General features: G+C 43.1%; 1 protein-coding gene across 1 annotated transcript in view; it reads right to left on the bottom strand.

Moving 5' to 3' along the window:
• Positions 1-22,839, bottom strand: part of rev3l (REV3 like, DNA directed polymerase zeta catalytic subunit) — a 244,539-nt gene that overhangs the window by 102,637 nt on the left and 119,063 nt on the right. Inside the window, exons 5-12 of the mRNA XM_038799147.1 lie at positions 20,769-20,949; positions 15,955-16,049; positions 15,565-15,669; positions 11,760-11,844; positions 11,534-11,673; positions 10,213-10,338; positions 6,075-6,321; positions 4,258-4,400 (exon numbers count right to left, since the gene is read on the bottom strand). Of these exons, the coding sequence (XP_038655075.1) occupies positions 4,258-4,400; positions 6,075-6,321; positions 10,213-10,338; positions 11,534-11,673; positions 11,760-11,844; positions 15,565-15,669; positions 15,955-16,049; positions 20,769-20,949 (1,122 nt within the window). The remainder of the gene's footprint in view (positions 1-4,257; positions 4,401-6,074; positions 6,322-10,212; positions 10,339-11,533; positions 11,674-11,759; positions 11,845-15,564; positions 15,670-15,954; positions 16,050-20,768; positions 20,950-22,839) is intronic.

The following is a 22,839-nucleotide window of genomic DNA, read 5'->3' as shown; positions in this document are numbered from 1 at the left end:
AACCCATCCTTCTACACCCTCTTCCAGGTCATTTATAAAAATGACAAACAGCAGTGGCCCCAAAACAGATCCTTGCGGTACACCACTAGTAACTGAACTCCAGGATGAACATTTGCCATCAACCACCACCCTCTGTCTTCTTTCAGCTAGCCAATTACTGATCCAAACCGCTAAATCACCTTGGAAATTAGCAAACGTGACGCCACTGTTTAAAAAAGGAGGTAGGCAGAAAGCAGGAAATTATAGGCCAGTGAGTTTAACTTCGGTAATAGGGAAGATGCTGGAATCTATCATCAAGGAAGAAATTGCGAGGCATCTGGATAGAAATTGTCCCATTGGGCAGACGCAGCATGGGTTCGTTAAAGGCAGGTCATGCCTAACTAATTTAGTGGAATTTTTTGAGGACATTACCAGTGCAGTAGATAACGGGGAGCCGATGGATGTGGTATATCTGGATTTCCAGAAAGCCTTTGACAAGGTGCCACACAAAAGGTTGCTGCATAAGATAAAGATGCATGGCATTAAGGGTAAAGTAGTAGCATGGATAGAGGATTGGTTAATTAATAGAAAGCAAAGAGTTGGGATAAATGGGTGTTTCTCTGGTTGGCAATCAGTAGCTAGTGGTGTCCCTCAGGGATCCGTGTTGGGCCCACAATTGTTCACAATTTACATTGATGATTTGGAGTTGGGGACCAAGGGCAATGTGTCCAAGTTTGCAGATGACACTAAGATGAGTGGTAAAGCGAAAAGTGCAGAGGATACTGGAAGTCTGCAGAGGGATTTGGATAGGTTAAGTGAATGGGCTCGGGTCTGGCAGATGGAATACAATGTTGACAAATGTGAGGTTATCCATTTTGGTAGGAATAACAGCAAACGGGATTATTATTTAAACGATAAAATATTAAAGCATGCCGCTGTTCAGAGAGACTTGGGTGTGCTAGTGCATGAGTCACAGAAGGTTGGTTTACAAGTGCAACAGGTGATTAAGAAGGCAAATGGAATTTTGTCCTTCATTGCTAGAGGGATGGAGTTTAAGACTAGGGAGGTTATGTTGCAATTGTATACGGTGTTAGTGCGGCCACACCTGGAGTATTGTGTTCAGTTTTGGTCTCCTTACTTGAGAAAGGACGTACTGGCGCTGGAGGGTGTGCAGAGGAGATTCACTAGGTTAATCCCAGAGCTGAAGGGGTTGGATTATGAGGAGAGGTTGAGTAGACTGGGACGGTACTCGTTGGAATTTAGAAGGATGAGGGGGGATCTTATAGAAACATTTAAAATTATGAAGGAAATAAATAGGATAGATGCGGGCAGGTTGTTTCCACTGGCGGGTGACAGCAGAACTAGGGGGCATAGCCTCAAAATAAGGGGAAGTAGATTTAGGACTGAGTTTAGGAGGAACTTCTTCACCCAAAGGGTTGTGAATCTATGGAATTCCTTCCCCAGTGAAGCAGTTGAGGCTCCTTCATTACATGTTTTTAAGGTAAAGATAGATAGTTTTTTGAAGAATAAAGGGATTAAGGGTTATGGTGTTCGGGCCGGAAAGTGGAGCTGAGTCCACAAAAGATCAGCCATGATCTAATTGAATGGCGGAGCAGGCTCGAGGGGCCAGATGGCCTACTCCTGCTCCTAGGTCTTATGTTCTTATAATTCCATACTTCCTTATTTTTTGCAATAGCCTACCGTGGGGAACCTTATCAAACGCCTTACTGAAATCCATATACACCACATCAACAGCTTTACCCTGATCCACCTGTTTGGTCACCTTCTCAAAAAACTCAATAAGGTTTGTGAGACATGACCTACCCTTCACAAAACCGTGTTGAGTATCGCTAATCAACTTGTTCTTTTCAAGATGATTATAAACCCTATCTCTTATAACCTTTTCCAACATTTTACCCACAACCGAAGTAAGGCTCACAGGTCTATAATTACCAGGGTTGTCTCTACTCCCCTTCTTGAACAAGGGGACAACATTTGCTATCCTCCAGTCTTCCGGCACTATTCCTGTCGACAAAGACGACATAAAGATCAAGGACAAAGGCTCTGCAATCTCCTCCCTGGCTTCCCAGAGAATCCTAGGATAAATCCCATCTGGCCCAGGGGACTTATCTATTTGACATTTTCTAAAATTGCTAACACCTCCTCCTTTTGAACCTCAATTCCATCTAGCCTGGTCGACTGAACCGGAGTGTTCTCCTCGACAACATTGTCTTTCTCCAGTGTAAACACTGACGAAAAATATCCATTTAATGCTTCCCCTATCTCCTCTGATTCCACACACAACTTTCCACTACTATCCTTGATTGGCCCTAATCTTACTAGAGTCATTCTTTTGTTCCTGATATACCTATAGAAAGCCTTAGGGTTTTCCTTGATCCTATCCGCCAACGACTTTTCGTGTCCTCTCCTCGCTCTTCTTAACTCTCCCTTTAGATCCTTCCTGGCTAACTTGTAACTCTCAAGTGCCCTAACTGAGCCTTCATGTCTCATCCTAACATAAGCCTTCTTCTTCCTCTTGACAAGTCCTTCAACTTCCTTAGTAAACCACGGTTCCCTTGCTCGACAACTTCCTCCCTGCCTGACAGGTACATACTTATCAAGGACACGCAGTAGCTGTTCCTTGAAAAAGCTCCACATTTCGATTGTACCCATCCCCTGCAGTTTCCTTCCCCATCCTATACATCCTAAATCTTGCCGAATAGCATCATAATTGCCTTTCCCCCCCCCTCTACTCTCTTACACACTAAATAGTCGGGCTGCTATAAACTGTTGTCTTAATCAACGTATGGAACAATTGACATAAACGGGTATTTCAGCATTCTCTTCAACTCTTCTCTGAACTTGGGCAGAGTCACCACATAAATAAAAGTGTTTGTGCAGCAGCTTAAATTAGATCAGAGGAGCCGAATGTCAAAGCCGTCCTTTGTTTTCTATAGGTTTAAATTGTTTAAATAGATTCCATTCACTCCAGAGCGCTGTTAAGAAGTCTGTTGACTGTACTGTTTTTATTGGGCTGGCGATGAGTTGGGCTGGCGATGAGTTGGGCTGGCGATGAGTTGGGCTGGCGATGAGTTGGGCTGGCGATGAGTTGGGCTGGCGATGAGTTGGGCTGGCGATGAGTCGGCGGCGATGAGTCGTCCTAGACCTGCAAATTATCCATTTCAGATGGAGTGCCTGCCTGTAGCACACCTTCAATGGTGTTGAAGAGGCAGGTTCTGCCACACAGGAAGCTTCCAAGTGTCACTGTGGGTTGTAGTGTTCAGCAATGGCATCTGTTGCCAAGCCACTGGCCACTGTGGTGATGCATGCCAGCCCACAGGAGGCGTCATCGTTTTCCTGGAGAGTCAGGTGTGACAATTGATATTTAAAGCCTTCCTGTCATGCTCGTAAACACTCCTGAAGTTGAGCTTTGGGCATTCCAATAGTTGCCTGGCTCTTGCCATCTCACCATTCAGAAAGTCGTGGAGCATGTTGCTTGCATATTAAAAAGCAGGGAAAGAAAGGACCAAGCTTCTAAGGAGTCAATAAAGTGCTTGTGACGAATTAATGTGACGAAAAGCTAACCAATCCGCTGGACCTGACAACTTACGCCCCTAAGGTTCTAAAAGAGGTGGCTACAGAGTTGACACATTGGTGTAACTATCAAAAATTCCCTCTATTGTGGAAGGATCACAGGGTGTGGAAGGCAGCAAATGCAACTTTATTCAAGAAAGGAAGGGAGAGAGAAAACAGTATTGAGGGCCAGTTAGCCTTGCGCCAGTTGCCACGAAAATGCTGGAATCTAGTAAGCGTTAGGGCAAGGAGAAAATTACAATGAGTCAACATTGCTTTATGGAAGGAAATCGTTATTTGTATATTAATTGAATTTAATGATTTGCAGAGGGTGGTCATTAAGTGGGGATACACTTGTGCTTTTATAAACCAGAACAAACAGATCGAAACAGTGGTGGTTTGGGTGAGGAGGAGCATGTTTGTAATGCAAATCTCTGTAAATAAAAACCAATAATATTATGCCATGATTGTCTCTAGTTCTATCCTACATTACCTGGCTTTCTGGATTAGGACAATTGTTTAACAAATCTATTGATTCAAGAATGTAACAAGCAGTGCAGTTAAAGGGTATCTTCAATCTTGCCATAGACTGAAATGAAACCACTGCATCGCGAATGCAATTTTCCCCCCAGTACATGAAATATCTGCATGCCATGTATCTGATCGAGACATTCGGTACACCACAAGACAAAAAAAGACGCATACCGGTATTCTCATCTGCAGCTCCATCAAGCTGAGGAATAGAAAGATTATCCATCATGTTCCGATTTCCTCGCCACTCCATCTGACCATCAGAAAACGCGTTATCTTCCTCTGATGAGCAGTCACTTAAATTCTTCTCTGAAAATCTGAAACATTACTTTCTTTCAAATAACTCTGCACCGAAGATATTCATTGCTTCAAACATATTCAACATCAACAATATCCTATTGGATTGGAAAACGTACTGCATCCAGATTTACTGAGAACACAAAGAGCCATTTCCCCTGGTTGGGGAACGTGTAATACAGGAGCATGGTCTCAGGATAAAGGGGTAGAGCATTTCAGACTGAAATGAAAAAAAAATGAAAATCGCTTATTGTCACGAGTAGGCTTCAATGAAGTTACTGTGAAAAGCCCCTAGTCGCCACATTCCGGCGCCTGTCCGGGGAGGCTGGTACGGGCTTTAAAAGCCAGCGATTTAGCTCGGTGAGCTAGAGATTTCATCGCTCAGAGGGTTGCAAATATTGGGAATTCTCTACCCTAGAGGATTGTGGATGCTCCACCATTTATAACATACGCTGGGAAAGGCTGACGTTTGCTTATTCAGAGGATCAAGGGATACCGGGAGCCTTCAGCAAAGTATGTTGAGGCAAATCAATCACAAATCTGCATTGGATTGCAGAGCAAGCTTGAGGGGGGTGTATGGTCTGCTCCTATTCCATATTTTCTTATGACCTGACTCACCAAATCCACGGTTCCCCAGAGTCAATGTTATCTCAAATGCTGAAAGAATGAAAATAAACTCAGTCCCCTCCCTTCAAAACCAGTTAAATTGTAAAATGATTGCAATCGACTAGTAGAATTTCCATAAAACTGCAGGCTATGTAAATCACTGGATGTCTGCACCTCACCTACATGCCTTGTCAGAGAGAAAGGACCAGTTACCAGATATCTGCTGTTCAGTGTCTAGGCACCAGGTGCAGAAAAGTAAATTCTTATTTATATTTAACCACTGGTGTCATGGCACTACAGAATTTAGCGAAATGTCTTCACAAAGAGGACTGTATTTAACACAATTAATAGCATTATTCAGCATAATGAACTACTCCTGATAATTCAAAGTTTAAAAAAAAATCAAAATTAAATTATGCAAGGCCCTTTTAGACAATTTAAATTGTCCAACATGGGTGAATTAAACAACTTGGAATCAGCACTGGTATTTCTGTACAATACATATTTTTAAAGCAGATTTTTAATGCAAAGGTTCAACAAGTTTCTGGCTTCAATATAAAATTTCTCCCTCTCACTTGAGAGTCAGAGGAATGGAGGAATATGGGGTCAGCAGATCAACTGGACAGGGCAGAGATTGCAAACAATTCGATTCAGCAAAAAGATAGAGGTGGAGAGGGTGGCGAGAAAAGTTTGATGGTTTAAGTCAACCTAACATTGGTTGACTAAAACTGTGAAACATTGTAAGTCAACAATTAAGTAACAAATGCAGATAACATGAGAACATTGGTGTATTGCTGGTAGAGTGCTAATATTAGAGCCAAGGCTTATACCATACTGTTCTTGTTTTGGTTCAATATTGAGGAAATATTGCCTGCAGATGGACAGGAATAAAAGTATTCAAAAATCATTCCCAGAAAGAACTGTGTTTTTCCAAGACTTTGATACACTTGATGTATAAACTTCTTACCTCTTAGGTTTTTGCGTATGTCGGCCCGCGCAGTTGTTTAAGGAATGTTAAAGTGTTATACTGTAAACTGTGAAACTAACAAATGCTTCAATAAAATATTTTCTGAAAAAAAACTTCTCACCTCATTTTCCCAACATTATCTGGAAAATCACCATCCCAACGCTGAGACATTATTAAACTGAGTTCCAACTCTTCCTTTTGAATTTCCGGCTCATTCTCTTCATCATCACTATTCTGCTGGTAGCTACAATTTCCTGCAGATTGTTGTTGTGAAGATCTACCCGGCGCAAACGGGGATCTTGCATTCCCAAATCCGTCTTCCTCTAACCCAGCTAAGAGTTGCACTATTGCCTCGTCCTGACTGGCATCTATTTGAACAGTTACATATTGAAAATATTGGAGTTTGCAAGCATTAAATTTCACACACTTACAAATATAAGTACCTTGAGGTAATTTCAAAGTAGCTATCATCATATCAGTAGTTATGGAACTTGGGGAGAGAAATTGTGAGGTTCTTGAGTGAATTGTCATAGGGAGTGACCAGGCATTGGAGATATTGGTGGGCTTAAAAGTGAACAAATCTCTAGGTGTGGAAGAATTGTGTCCCAGGCCCCTGTGGGAGGAGATTGACGGGGCTCTAACCCAAAGGTTTAATTCCTCTTGGGCCATGGGGGAGGTGCCAGAGGACTGGAGAACAGGTAACGTGGTCCCACTATTTAAGAAAAGTTGTACAGAAAAGTCAGGAAACTACAGATCGGCGAGTCTCATGCCAGTGGTTGGGTTCTGAAGGAGAGAATCCATCTCCACTTGGAGAGGTAAGGTTTGATCAGGGATAGTCGAAGGGAGGTCATACCCAACAAATTTGATTGAATTTTTTAAGCATGTAACCAAGTGTATAGATGAAGATAGTGCAATTGATGCAGTTTACATGGTTTTCAGCAAAGCCTTTGACAAGGCCCCACATGGGAGACTTATTAAGGCGGCAATGCACATGGGATAGGATGATTTGATACAGCGGATGTATAATTGGCATAGCTGTAGGAGACAGAGGGCGATGATAAATGGCTGCTTTAGTGTCTGGAAGCCAGTGATCAGTGGCGACCACAGGGATCTGTGCTGGGCCCCCTGTTGTTTGTCATTTATATAAATGTCATAGATGACTATGTGGGGGGTAGGATCAGTAAGTTTGTAGATGACACAAAGATTACCAGAGTGGTTAACAGCGAGTTGAGTGTCTTGGGTTACAGGAAGATATAGATGCGATGGTCAAATGGGCAGACAAGTGGCAGAACAAAAACAGAAAATTTGGGGTGGCACGGTGGTTAGCAATGCTGCCTCACAGCACCAGGGACCCGGATTCAATTATGACCTCAGGACACTGCCTGTGTAGAGCGTGCACTGTCTCCCAGTGTCTGCGTGGGTTTCCCGCGGGTGCGCCGGTTTCCTCCCACAGTTCAAAGATGTGCAAGCTAGGTAGATTGGCCATGCTAAATTGCCCCTTAGTGTCCAACAGTTAAGTGGGGCTCTGAGGATAGGGTGGGAGATTGTGCCCAAGTAGGGTGCTCTTTCAGATGGTTGGTGCAGACTCAATGGGGTGAATGGCCTCCTTCTGCACTGTAGGGATTCAAAGATTCAATATTGACATATCAGTTGAAACAAATAAGACAGACAACACCAGGAGGGAGGAGAGCAGTAAGGGTTAAGGAGAGGGAGGATTGGTGATATATGAAGAACGAACACAATGACAGAGAAGCCGAGTGTGCAAGTGCCAGTGGGTGAGGAACACGAGAGATTCAGATAAGCACACGAGGGGCACAGAGAGTGGGCATGGAGAACAATTACAGGAAGTAGCTAGAGATAGTGGTAAGAATTTTCCAAGAATCCTTAAATTCTGGTAAAGTCCCAGAGGATTTAAAAAGTAAGTACCATAGGCCAGTTAGCTTAACCTCTGTCTTTGGGAAACTGCTGGATCCATTATAACGGATGTAAAGGCAGGGCATTTAGAATAGCATATTATAATCAAAGAGAGTCAGCATAGCTTCACAATGGGGAAATCATGGCTGACAAATTTATTAGGACCCGGAGGTGGTAATGGGCAGCACGGTAGCATTGTGGTTAGCACAATTGCTTCACAGCTCCAGGGTCCCAGGTTCGATTCCCGGCTTGGGTCACTATCTGTGCGGAGTCTGCTCATTCTCCCAGTGTGTGCGTGGGTTTCCGGTTTCCTCCCACAGTCCAAAGACGTGCAGGTTAGGTGGATTGGCCATGTTAAATTGCCCTTAGTGTCCAAAATTGCCCTTAAGTGTTGGGTGGGGTTACTGGGTTATGGGGATAGGGTGGAGGCTTGGGTAGGGTGCTCTTTCCAAGAGCCGGTGCAGACTCGATGGGCAGAATGGCCTCCTTCTGTACTGCAAATTCTATGTTATGTTCTTTGATGTTGTTAAATGAAGGGAAACCAGTCGATGTAATATACTTGGATTTCCAAAAAGCGCTCAATAAGGTACCACACAAAGACTACTTAATAAGAACCCACGGTGTTGGGGGGAGGGGGAGCATATCAGCATGGTTAGAGGATTGGCTAACTGATAGAAGACAGTTGGTTTAAGAGAGGGATTTTCAGGATGGCAACCTGTAACTGGTGGAGTGCCACAGAATTCGTGCTGGGGCCACAATTATTTACGATAGATATTAATGACTTGACGAAGGAAGGAACCCACGCCAGGTTTGCGAATGAAACAAAAATAGGCAGGGAGGTAAGTCGTAAGGAGGGATATAGACAAGACGAGTGGGGAAAAAAACTTGTCAGATGAAATATGTTGGGAAATGTGACATTATGCACTTTGGTAGGAAGAATAAAGGAGCTGAATATTTCTTAAATAGAGAAAGACTGCAGAAAAGCAGCAGCACAAGGGGATTTAAGGGTCCTTGTGCGCAAGTCACAAAAAGCGAGCATGCAAGTTCAGCAGGTGATTGAAAAGGCAAATGGAATGCTATTTCAAAAAGAATTGAGTATAAAGTTTGGGAGGTCCTGCTAAAACTATACAACACACTAGTTAGACCACACCTGAAATACATAGAACATATGAACTAGGAAATGGAGTTGGCAATTCAGCCCCTCGAGCCTACTCTGCCATTCAATACGATCATGTCTGATCTCATCTCCGCCTCAACCTCACTTTCCTGTCCAGTTCTCCATAACCCTTCATCCCATTAATGAAAATCTGTCTATCTCATCCTTAAATTTACTCAATGTCCCAGCATCAACCGCGCTCTGGGTAGTGAACAGTTTTATTCCCCCAATTTAAGGAAATATATACTGGCATTAGAGGCAGTTCAGAGGAGGTTCACTAGGTTGATCGTGGGTATGGGGGGATTTTCTTATGAGGAGAGGTTAAGTAGTTTGGGCCTGTACTCATTGGAGTTTAGAAGAATGAGAGGTGACCTTATTAAGGCATATGGGATTGTTTTCAGGAGGCTTGACAGGGTAGATACTGAGAGGATGACTCCTCTTGTGAGACAGTCTAGGACCAGAGGGCATAATCTCAGAGTAAGGGGTCGCCCATTTCAGGCAGAGATGAGGAGGTATTTCTTCGCTCAGAGGGTATTGTATCTGAAGAGTTCTTTACACAGAGAGCGGTAGAGGCTGGGTCATTAAGCATGTTCAAGGCTGAGATACAGATTTTTAATCAGGAAGGGAATCAAAGGTTATGGGGCACGGCAGGGAAGTGGAGTTGAGGATTATATCAGATCAGCCATTATCTCATTGAATAGCGGAGTGGATTTGTTGGGCTGAATTACCTACTTGTCCTTATCGTCGGCCAGAAAGTGGGAATGTGCCAAGGGGAGGTGGATCTCATGGAAATTAAATCAGCGAGAACACGAGGATAGATGGGAGAGGAACGTAAAAATAGGTACAAGTTATGGGCAGCGACTTGCAAGGCAAAGATGGAAAAAGTGAGGGGGAACAATCCCCCTTCCTTCCCAACCCCTTTCTTTATGGAGAACGGATCCGCAACTGTGTGCTCAAATAGAATGTATTAGCCAACAGAGTCTGCGTAAGAGTGGTTTAATATCACAAGAACTTCTGTCAGTGCTGGGTCTAATCTCTGGTCCAGCACCAGGAGAGGAACGACTTTCAGAACCACTGTTGCAACAATGCTTTTCCTCTACATTAACAAAGAAGATTTCCACAATAGTGAATTTCAATTTTGTCTAAAATGTCAATGGAACAAAACAGACGTTAAATCTTACATACTCACTGAGAATTGGAGACTGAATTAACCTTTGAGATGAGGAGTGGAACGTCTGGCTGCTATCCATCATGTTTAGAATTGTTCCTTCATCAACTATTGCTTCTTCAGTCTCTGCATTTCCTTGACTCACCCCTGCGTTTTTTGGGGGGGAAGAAAACTTCAATTAAAAAATGAAATAAATGTTTGTTAGCTAACTTTAAAGACTTAACTGATAAATCTGTTGCTTAGAATAAATGTATACCTTATAATTCCACATCACATTTGCACTAAAGATTTGAAATGAGATAATTTGATTGAAATACCTTTGATCTTCACAAAGTGCAGGAAAAAACTTTGACAACTTTCCCACATTTTTGAATATGCATTTCTGTTGAACTAGGATTAATTATTAAACAACAGCCCTCCTCCTAACTAAGAGTCAATGAATGTGATTGTTTGAATACCACATTAAAATCAGTTTTGAGTGGTCAATATTCAGAAAGCTATCTTACTGTTTAGAATCGCTTTACCTTGGATTTAGTCACAGATCAGAACTATAAAAGGATGAAGTACCCAGCCTTTTACAGGGCAGCACGGTAGCACAATGGTTAGCACCGTGGCTTCACAGCACCAGGGTCCCAGGTTCGATTCCCCGCTAGGTCACTGTGCGGAGTCTACATGTTCTCCCAGTGTCTGCGTGGGCTTCCTTTGGGTGCTCCGGTTTCCTCCCACAGTCCAAAGACGTGTAGGTTAGGTGGATTGGCCATGCTAAATTGCCCTTTGTGTCCAAAAGGGTTAGGAGGAGTTATTGGGTTATGGGGGTAGGGTGGAAGAGAGTGCTTAAAGTGGGCCGATGCAGACTTGATGGGCCGAATGGCCTCCTTCTGCACTGTATTGGATTTGTTTATTGTCACGTGTACCGAGGTACAGTGAAAAGTATTTTTCTGCAAGCAGCTCAACAGATCATTCAGTACATGGGAAGAAAAGGGAATTAAAGGGAATTATGTTCTATATTCTATGTTCTGAAAGAGGATTTTAGGCCAACTGTTGTAAAAATAAAACTTTTCCTATTAAGGTAGATTATCCAGAGTACAGGGAGTTTTGCTCTCTGCTGACTCATGCTTTCCTGACCCTATAGTGACTATCACTTTTCCACCTCTGATACGACTGCCAGACTCCACATCCTTTAATTTGAAAACGACAAGATTCACCAGCAATGTGAAAGTGAAACATCGTTCCAATAAATTAACAGATGGGCAGGACTCGTACCATTTTTATAGTCTGGCATTACAGGTAAATTAAGGACACAGGTTCCAACAAATGAGAGTTCAGATTCAATATTTCTTACTTTTTGCATCACTATGTATTTCAACCAGATTAGCTGGCGTACAGGCAAGGGCTTCAGGTGACATTACATCCACATGCAATGTCAAGTTAGACGGTAACATTTCAAACTCTTCGCTTTCCTCCACAGGTTGTGACAAAAACCTAGTTTAAAACAGCAAAGAATTTTTTTAAAACCTTGATCAAAACAATAAAAACGTGTATAAGTGAGGCAATAAGAAGCTTCTTACACTGAATAGTTATTTTGCTGTAGAATCTCCTTTATTCTGCGTTGGAAGATCCTTTCACTCTCAGTAACATTTACAGACCCACGATCTGTAAATGAAAAGTACAAAACCCATTGTAAGAATTTTTGCCTACAAAATCATTCATTCCATGTGAAATACCTTGGGTCATAGGAACATAGTAGCACAAATAGACCATTTGGCCGTTGGAGCTTCCTCCCCCATTCCACAAGATCTAGACTGATCCGTTTGTGCCCTCTGCTCCAACTTCTTGTCTGTCTCCACACTCAGGATCTCATCGCCACTATATTTCACATACCCTCTCAAAGAAAAAATACATGAAAAATATTATTTGTCTTTGCCTACAAAACAGTATGTAGAATAGTGCAAGAAAAAATTGGATCCATAGTGAAGAAAATCACAAGTACAAGCTTTAAATATTTTTGACACCTTTATCCCTTGCCGTACTATTTTGAGGATTTCTTCTCACTGTTCTTCAAGCGTATTAGTCCTAACAGTGAGAATTTATTCACTTCCTCCATGATGCAGCTTTTATTATTTAAAGACCAGGTTCTTAAATGGTTAAAAAAAGTCACTCTCCATAAGGAACAGAAGACCATATGAAAATGAAAATGAAATGAAAATGAAATTGTTGGAACCATATGAAAAAAGATTAGCAGAAAACATCTAATAAATGACCAGGACTCTCAAATTTCTTGGCTAGTAATGGGTAGAGAATGCAATTAGTTCTGCCAGGTCTCAGAGAATGAAGGAAGATGCTTACAGAATCTTCTGAATTATGGAAAAAGCAGGGCAGGGTATCTACAACCCGCAGTTTCTGTCCCTAAGAAACCTTCTATTGGGATGATGTCTTTTTTTAAATCACCTCAAACATCCAGCATAAAACAGGCCAAAATAAAAGCTCTGAAGAACATGGAACATACATTGCAGACGGAGGCTATTCGGCCCAGAGTCTGCACCGACCCACTTAAGCCCTCACTTCCACCCTATCCCCATAACCCAATAACCCCTCTCAACCTTTCTTTTTTGGACACCAAGGACAATTTAGCATGGCCAATCCTGCACGTCTTTGGACTATGGGAGGAAACCGGAGCACCCAGAAGAAACCCACGCAGACACGGGGAGCACATGCAGACACCACACAGACAGTGACCCAGCGGGGAATCGAACCTGGGACCATAGCGTTGTGAAGCCACAGTGCTAGCCACTTGTGCCATACAAGTCATACAAACGTGAAACATTAATTCTCTTTCACCACAGATGCTGCCAGACCGGTTGGGTTTTTACAGCATTTTCTGTTTTTGTTACAGGAACAAGCTATTTGACTCAACTAGATCACGCTGGCATTTAAGCTCCATTTGATCTTCCTCCTATCCTTTCTCACCTGACCATCAAAATTAAATGTCCCACACATATTTATCGAGCCTCTACTTAAGACATTCCAATACCACCACCTCCCCCCCCCCCCCCCCCCCCCCCCCCCCCCACCCCCAAACAACATGTACTGTGGCAGCGGAAGCGGCCCACCATTGGCCGGCAGCAGGATTGTCCAGTCCTGCCGTTGTCAATGGAGTTTCCCGTTGTCCACACCATCCGCCTCCGGGATTAGAAGATGCCACCGGTGGGATCGGCCAGGAAATCCAATCCAGAGATTAAATAGATTTACTTAAAAGCAGACCTATGAACTTAGCCCAGGTACATTGTTGCTCAGTTCAATAGAATTTAATTATCCACCAGGCTAAATGTTGAGATGACACAAAGCAGTTTCAGAACAGATGAAAAAGCTTCTCCATTTGGGAGTGTACAGCTAGTTTCCAAACACCATACTGAAAGGTGCAGAATTTCAGGTTTGATAGACTCCACACAATCAACCTTATTGAACCTGGGACCCTGGAGCGGTGAAGCAACTGTGATAACCACTATGCTACCGTGCTGCCAGCACAAGTGAATAGCACTGTGGCTTCACAGAGCCTGGGTCCCAGGTTCAATTCCCGGTTTGGGTCACTGTCTGTGCTGAGTCTGCACGTTCTCCCCGTGTCTGCGTGGGTTTCCTCCAGGTGCTCTGGTTTCCTCCCACAGTCGAAAGACGGTGGACTGGTGGACTGGGAGGGCTTAAGTGGGTCGGTGCAGATTTGATAGGCCGAATGGCCTCCTTCTGCACTGTACGTTCTATGTTCTATGCCTCACGACAACCACAAGACCAAGGCCTTTCAACACAAACTATGGTTCTCAATCCACCTTTACATCTGGGGCTACATATGAAAATTTGAATGCAATTTTTTGACCATCTTTGAAGAAAATTGCAGACTTTGGTTGCATTTTTAAAGAAGAAATGTCAGCTCTCAAAACTAAGTTGGAGCCTCGCAAGGCAATTGTTTAAATATGGATAATCATGAACATTGCATAAGCTTAAAAGTTTCATATATTAGTAAATTTAAGTATCAGTAAGAGCCCCATGCATTAATACCTTTTTGAAATAATCAGTATTTTCAGGGTTTTACAAATTGCTACAGACCATTTCAAATTTACCCTTAAGAAATTTAAAGGGGAGAAACTTAAGATTCTATAAAATTCCTCATGAAGGACGAAGTAACAGACTTTGCCTTGAGCAGGAATACAACACTGGTGATATTACAGCTGTAAACATAATAGAAGGTAGGGCATAAAATGAGCAGAAGTGATATCATCCAAGTCGAAATTCACCCCCAGTATTTTCCCATCCTGGTTTAACATTAAGAGGGAAAGGAAAAAGAAAAAAAAATCAATCAACAGAAAGCCTCAGCCCCATCTTCAAAGGCTGGCCCAAATATAATTCACCTGAACTCTAGGCAAGTCAAATAGATCAACTTCCTGACCTGGGCATATGTGGGGAAAACTACTTCGCTGGCTACAGATTGTTAATGATGAACATGGCCCCAACTACTTGCTGTCCTGGGACTGCAAAGAAGTCATTGATGTCAACAGGAAAAGGTGTGAAAAGGTTGCTGTAGTGAGAACATGGGAAATCATCATCAACTGGCTGTAACATGGGCCAGCGGCTTCCTTAATGCTGTAATGTTATCATGCAAGTCTCTTGTCAAAATCCTCCACTTGCTCAAAGGAATCTAGACTATTTAATAAGTTGAAAGATTTGAGAGGTTATTGGTATGTTGACCTTTATTGCGAGAGGATTTGAGTACAGGATAAAGATGTCCGGTTGCAATTGTTATAGAGCCTTAGGCGAGACTACTTGTGTGCACAGATTTGGGCTCTTCACCCAAGATCATCACACTTGCCACAGGCATGCAAAGCAGGTTCATCAGATTGATTCCCGAGATGGCAGGTTCCCCAATGAGAAAAGACTGAGGAGACTGGGCTTGTCTTCTCCACAGCTCAGAAGAATGAGATTGGATCTCATTGAATCATACGCCATTCTTAAAAAGGTTTGACAGAGTAGATACAGGAAGGATGTTTTCCCTGGCTGCCGGGGAGAGGTAGGGGTGGGAGGCTTATCCAACCAGGGAAACAATCTCAGAATAAGAGGCAGACGAGTGGAAGAACTTCATCCTGGTACTGTCCTTAAACCACTAGAGCAATGATTTCTCACTGGGAAAAATATTCAAACTCAATAACCAAGAAGTTTCACAAATTTTACAAAACAGGGATTTTCCTTTTTCTTACACGTTCAGCACACATGACGGAAAAGCAGGGCAGGGTATCTACAACCCGCACTCTCTGTTCCTAAGAAACCTTCCATTGGGTTTATGTTTTTATTATCACCTCAAGCATCCAGCATGTAAACAGTAGTTACCCTGTGAATCAGGTGATTCAATCTGAGAGGACATATTGTTGTCACGACGACGCTGTTTCTCATCATCCCATATGGCCTGCAAGCCAGGGTTTCTGCCGACCTGAGCTACAGAAAAAAACCAAAAAGGAAAATAGTCAAACTCCAGCTGAACACCACCTCTAAACCCTAAATTGGAACATACACCCTTGGTACATTATTTGTATTCACCTTCTAAACACTGTACTCAAAATCTTGAAGATATTTGGACATGTTGCTTAACCAGTTTCCGCCTATCAAATATGTTCAACATAAAATTACATTTTCACAAGATGCAAATGATATACTGTTTCCACAAAGCAAATGTTACGGCGAGAAAGACAGAAGTTAGAGATTATCCTATGTTTATAATACCTTCAATTTCTGAACGATTTAATACATCAGCTGCAACAGCGTCCACTTCAAGTTCACAGGTGCTTTGCCGATCAATGTCCTCGAGCACTAAGGAACTGCAGCATAACCAAGAGTTGAATTAATGCCTTGTGCAAATGAGAATACTTATTCATTCATTCAATAAAACTGCACATCATTCACATACACTAGGAGGAGTACAAACTGATCAAATGTAGCATTTTCAAACAGAAATAGTTATAAATCACTCAAGTACTAATTTGGACAGTTGTGAAGATAGAGTTCCCAATAAAAAAGCATGGAAAAATTATGCTAGGAACGTCGTAAGTAGGCCAAGAGTGCAGAGTTCTGAGGTTCAGGGGGATCTGGGTGTTCTACTGCATGAATCACAAAATACTATTATCCAGGTACAGCTGGTAATTAGGAATGTTATAATTTATTGTAAGGGGATTGGAATACAAAAGTAGGGAGGCTATGCTTCAGTTGTACAGAGCACTGGGGAGACTGCACCTGGAGTACTGAGTATTGGACTCCTTATTTAAGGAAGGATCTAAATGCGTTGCAGTTCACAGAAAGTTCACCAAACTAATAATATGAAGTGGGTGTGTTGTCTTGTATGGTTGGAGAGACCTACAAGATCCTGAGTGGGTGGTTGTGGAAAGGATGTTTCCTCTTGTCGGATCATCTCAAACTAGGCGGTCACTGACCCCCCAATACTCCAAATTAGAAGAGTAAATATAATGAAGGCTTCCATTTGGAAAGGTAGAGGGTGGAGGAGACAAGAGGGGTTGATATTCTCAAATTTAGCTCTAGGCACGCAAAAGGAAAGCTTTGGCTTGAAGTATGATTCAGGCACAAAATGCAAGAGAAAGACGCCCAACACAATTCCTAATTGAGGGCAGCACGGTAGCATGGTGGTTAGCGTAAATGCTTCACAGCTCCAGGGTCCCAGGTTCGGTTCCTGGCTGGGTCACTGTCTGTGCGGAGTCTGCACGTCCTCCCAGTGTGTGCGTGGGTTTCCTCCGGGTGCTCCGGTTTCCTCCCACAGTCCAAAGATGTGCGGGTTAGGTGGATTGGCCATGCTAAATTGCCCGTAGTGTCCTAAAAAGTAAGGTTAAGGGGGGGTTGTTTGGGTTACGGGTATAGGGTGGATACGTGGGTTTGAGTAGGGTGATTATTGCTCGGCACAACATCGAGGGCCGAAGGGCCTGTTCTGTGCTGTACTGTTCTATGTTCTATGTTCTAATGGCCCATTCATAGCTGGAAAAGCGTGAATAGGGCTGCAGTCTAGAACTGAAGGTTCTCGCATTAGCAAAATTCCTGGCCAGGTTGTTCATTGACAGAACTTTACAAAACTCCCACTCCTGGCTTGCTCCAGGCACCCTACTAAAAGTTTGTTTCTCCGATTCGGAGCACAAACTGGGGAAATGATAAACGATGGATCGAAGACATTTTCTCAAAACAGAACAGAGTCAAGTCTCGACTAATCGTTTTCAAATGAACATGAAATGTCAAACGCCAAACAAGTCTTGGGTCAACTTTCATCAATAAAATGCCTTTAGCACATCAAAAGGACCCTGGAATTTAAAAAAAACAAAACAGCAGGAAAAGGAGGAATTACATTAAAGCACCAGAGTTCGAAAATGTGGATAGGTGGCAAGGCATAGATGGAACATACATTTTGAAAAGGACTCTAGCGGTGGAAAGAAATTTAATAAGAGGTGCAAGGGAAGAGGACTTTAAACTGCAGGGCCATGAAAGTAGCATTGAAAATGGCACAAAGGTAGGAAAGTGGAGCCATGCATAGAGGGACATTGTTGAAAGAATGGAAGATGGTGGGAGTGTGAAATAGCTAGTGCTTTGGATGAATTTGTAACATGGAAAAATTAATAATTTATGCACGGAGGATAGGAAGATAGTGGAAGCCAATGAAGATGGAAATTATTGAATGGTCTCCCCTTGCTCCTATTTTCTATGTTTCTATGGGGGAGGGGGAAGGCAGGATTAGACTATTGAGTTGGATGATCAGCCATGATCATAATGAATGGTGGAGCAGGCTCGTAGGGCCCTCCTCCTGCTTCTATTTTCTATGTTTCCAAGAGCTACACAATCTGGACGACACAAGTTCTAAAATTGGACTTCTGGTGAATGGAAGTAGGCCGAGCAAAACCACTCTCCCTTCAAGAAAAGTGCAACTGGGTTATACCAATTTGAAGCACCACCAAATGGAACCGACCAATTATAGAACAGTTTAAATAACAAAAAACCTTTGGAGAAAACAGTTAGCAGCTTCAAATAATAGGAGATAAGCAAAGAAGGCAAAGTGGGGTTATCTCCAGTAAGGGGTTGTCCAGAGCAGCTAACAAACTCCCAATAAAAAAAGTAAAGTACCGCAGATGCTGGAAGCCTGAAATAAATCGAGAAAACATGGGAAAGAGTAGGTCAGGCAGTATCTGTGGCGGAAGAGAGTTAACATTTCAGTTCAATGGCTTGAAACAAAAACACTTTCAATAGGAAGAAACCCACTGGTCTATTGCTGGAAGTACATGGAGCTAAACAAATGTGTGTTCAATATATCAGAAATCATTAATGAAACAAAGGATCACAAGATGAACTTTTATTTTGTAACTTTCAAGTTCCCACCTTCTCAGCATAATTTCATCCACAGTAACAGGGTTATGTTCAGAATAAACTATCTGGATAAGTCCATAGAATCCCTACAGTGCAGGACATTCGGCCCATCCGAGTCTGCACCGACCCTCTGAAAGAGCACCATACCTCCGCCCCTCCCTATCCCCGTAACCCCACTTAACCTGCGCATCCTTGGACTGTGGAAGGAAATCAGAGCACCTGGAGGAAACCCACGCAGACACAGGAGAACGTGCAAACTCCAAACAGACAGTGACCTATGGTCAGACTACAACCCAGGCCTCTGGCGCCGAGGCAGCAGCACTAACCCCTGTGCCAGCCTGCCGCCCATAGTCAGAGGTGAAATCGTAGAAACAGAAAATAGGGCTTTTGAGCCTGCTCCGCCATTCATTATGATCATACAGTGCAGGAGGCCATTCGGCCCATCGAGTCCCAACCGGCCCTTGGAAAGAGCACCCAACTTAAGCCCACACCTCCACCCTATCTCCATAACCCTATCTAACTTCATTTTGAACTTGAGGGGCAATTATCATGGCCAATTCATCTAACCTGCACATCTTTGGACTGTGGGAGGAAACCGGAGCTCCCGGAGGAAACCCACGCAGACATGGGGAGAAAGTGCAAACTCCAGACTCAGCTGAGGCTGGAATTGAACCTGGGTCCCAGGAACTGTGAGACAACAGTGCTAACCACTGTGGTACCAAGCCTGCCTTTGGGCTGATCACCCAATCGTTACCCTGCTCTCACTTTTCCCCCATATCCAAAATACCATTTGCCTTGAATTGTATAAGGTGTTAGTGAGGCCATACCTGGAGTATTGTGTTCAGTTTTGGTCTCCTTACTTGAGAAAGGACATACTGTCACTGGAGGGTGTGCAGAGGAGATTCACTAGGTTAATCTCAGAGCTGAAGGAGTTGGATTACGAGGAGAGGTTGACTAGGCTGGGACTGTACTTGTTGGAATTTAGAAGGATGAGGGGGGATCTTATAGAAACATATAAAATTATGAAGGGAATAGATAGGATAGATGCGGGCAGGTTGTTTCCACTGGCGGGTGACAACAGAACTAGGGGGCATAGCCTCAAAATAAGGGGAAGTAGATTTAGGACTGAGTTTAGGAGGAACTTCTTCACCCAAAGGGTTGTGAATCTATGGAATTCCTTTCCCAGTGAAGCAGTGAGGCTCCTTCATTAAATATTTTTAAGGTAAAGATAGATAGTTTTTTGAAGAATAAAGGGATTAAGGGTTATGGTGTTCGGGCCGGAAAGTGGAGCTGAGTCCACAAAAGATCAGCCATGATCTCATTGAATGGCGGAGCAGGCTCGAGGGGCCAGATGGCCTACTCCTGCTCCTAGTTCTTATGTTCTTAACCGCCTGCTGCCCCTGCATGCTAGTCTTCAGTGACTGTGTACCCCGCCCCGTTGCACATCACCCTCTCAATTTATAACCATTCAGATAATCATCGACCTTCCTGTTTTTGCTACCAAAGTGGATAAACTCACATTTATCCACATTATGCTGCATCTGCCATGCATATCCCCACTTACCCAACTTGTCCAAATCACACTGAAGCATCTCCACATCCTCCTCACAGCTCACCCTCCCACCCATCTGCAAATCTGGAGATATTACCCACATCCATTGGACACCTCAGAATTCCAAAACCATTCTTAATTTTTGTTAAAAACAGGGTTCTCAATAATACCATGCCTATCCCCAATTGCCCGCGAGAAAGTGACGTGACGCATTCTCAAACACAATTGAGTGACTTGGTCGGTTCCCTTCAGAGAGCTGTTAAAACTACATGGGAGTCACATAGATATGAACAGCAGACCTTCTTCCCTGAAAGGGCATTCATTACTGAACCAAATACCTTTCAACGACAATTCAGTAGCTTCATGGTCACCATTACTGATGCTAGTTTTTAATTCCAGATACTTATTTAATTGAATTTATGATGCAATCTGATCTTGTGTCTCTGGATCATTAGTCCAGGTTTCTGGATGACTAGACCGGTAACATGACCACCGTGCCCACTTCAAATAGAAAAATAATGTTTTAACCATGCGTAGATTAATACTGGAATCAGTACGAAGAGAAATCCAAAGCTGAAAGTCGAATTTGGGTTTTAAAAGGCGAAAAGCAAAACATTTTTAATTGCTAGCTAACCTTGGTATGTCATCTTCCTCCCATCTTAAAAAGGGGCAAGTAAAGGACTTCTCCGTTGATGTCGGTGATCCCTTTGTCTTGGTGGAGATGGGGCTTTTCCACAACTTTTCATTCTCTTTGCTACTGGAGTTGCTCGATTTTGAACAGGCATTTTCAGGAGGGCACTTTCCGTATTGGTCACCTGTGGTTAGAAATCAAATCCCATTGAACTTTATCAAACAGAGGAAAACAAGCTCGTCTCCTACTCCCTCGCAACACAGATCACTCCCATATTTTTCAGATTGCAACATAACAGCTTTTTTCTCCCGGGAATGGCCACGGAGGAAAACTAATGGTGTAAACTGCTTGTTAATTGCACATCAGTTGTGTTTAATTATAAGCAGGTAGACAGTATTAACTGGTGTTTCAACTAAATAAAGGAAACACAAACTGCGGTATGGTAGGAGGTTTGTGCTTGTTCACTCTATAAACAAGTTAGGCTGACTAAAAGACTGGTTCCAGTACTATCCTTCACCAACTGGCTTTCTGAACTATAACACTGTATTCCTGTAGTGTGGTCACAGGGTCTTTGAACACAGTATAGGTGTGCTGACTGACCTTTCACACAAAATTAGATGCAAAGATTAAATACTAACGGATTGACAGGATGCACAGGTAGCTAGATGTGGTCTGACTGGGCACGCGGAAATGCATATAAAAATGACCAATTTGCTCATTCATCCCTCCGCGGTTTTGTGGCTAATACCGCTGTTTGCACCCTCTCCATGGGGCCAACGCAAGAGTGGAGTTTGTTGCAAGAAATGTAGACACCGTCTTGCACCATGCTGGTCAGCACTCTGCTGTGCTAGGATTACCATCTCTCATCACACCAGTTTTAAAATCACTTCATGATGAGCTTGAATATTGGGAAATAGAGGGTTTTGTTAGGAGACGGAAATGTCCCATTGTGGGGTCAGGTTTTCTACTGAGTGACATGATATGCAGACACACACAATGATATACAGGCAGGCACAGACAAGCAGCTAATGGACACAGGGAACAGGACATGACCAATAAGCAGGCAGGACACTCAGGGGTGGGATCTGACTATAAAAGACACGAGGCACTCACACTCTGCCTCTTTCCACTGATGAACATCTAGAGAGTCAGTCAAGGGTGTTGTTACAATCTCACACCTCCACCACGTGGCTAAGAGCTAGTCTGGTTCAGTCAGACAGAGTAACCACACTTAAGTTAGCAGAGAGTCAAACTCACAGAGAACTGTGCTATTAGTTCAATAAACCTGATTGAACTAACTTCAAGGTCTGGAGTAGGGGCTTTTCACAGTAACTTAATTGAAGCCTACTCGTGACAATAAGCGATTTTCATTTCATTTCATCTTTCTGATCTAAGCTGCATCCAGATGCAGCCAGTGTTATATCAATGTACCCAACACGACACTGAGCACAGCAATGAAGCATGATATCAGAATCATTGAAAAATACAGTGCAGAAGAGGCCCTTCGGCCCACTGAGTCTGCACCATCCCATGAAAGGCATCTGACCTGTCAATCCTTTTTTCTATAAATTTAGAGTACCCAATTAATTGTTTCCAATTAAGGGGCAATTTAGCATGGTCAATCCACCTAACCTGCACATCTTTGGATTTCTGGTGAAACTACTTTGCATTCAGGTTAAAAATAAAAGGAGGGCAGCATGGTGGCGCAGTGGTTAGCACTGCTGCCTCACAGCACCGAGGTCCCAGGTTCAATCCCTGCTCGGGGTCACAGTCCGTGTGGTGTTTGTATATTCTCCCCGTATTTGCGTGGATTTCGCCCCCACAACCCAAAGATGTGCAGTGTAGGTGGATTGGCCACGCTAAATTGCCCCTTAATTGGAAAAATTGAATTGGCTACTCTAAAAAAAAAAAATTTTTTTTTAATGTTAAAAATAAAAGGCATCCTGGACCCATTGAATAAGTGCCAACTGAACAAAACTAGGTTAAAATTCTGGAACCATTGGTGACAAGAGTACCAGATTGTTGTAAAAACCCACTGGCTTTACTAATGCCATTTAGGGGATGAAACCGTTGC

This window comes from Scyliorhinus canicula, chromosome 6 (genome assembly GCF_902713615.1).
Source record: "Scyliorhinus canicula chromosome 6, sScyCan1.1, whole genome shotgun sequence".
In the NCBI taxonomy this organism is placed as follows: domain Eukaryota; kingdom Metazoa; phylum Chordata; class Chondrichthyes; order Carcharhiniformes; family Scyliorhinidae; genus Scyliorhinus; species Scyliorhinus canicula.
The sequence above is the reverse complement of the archived record's forward strand: the minus strand, read 5'-3'. Positions and strand labels throughout refer to the sequence as shown.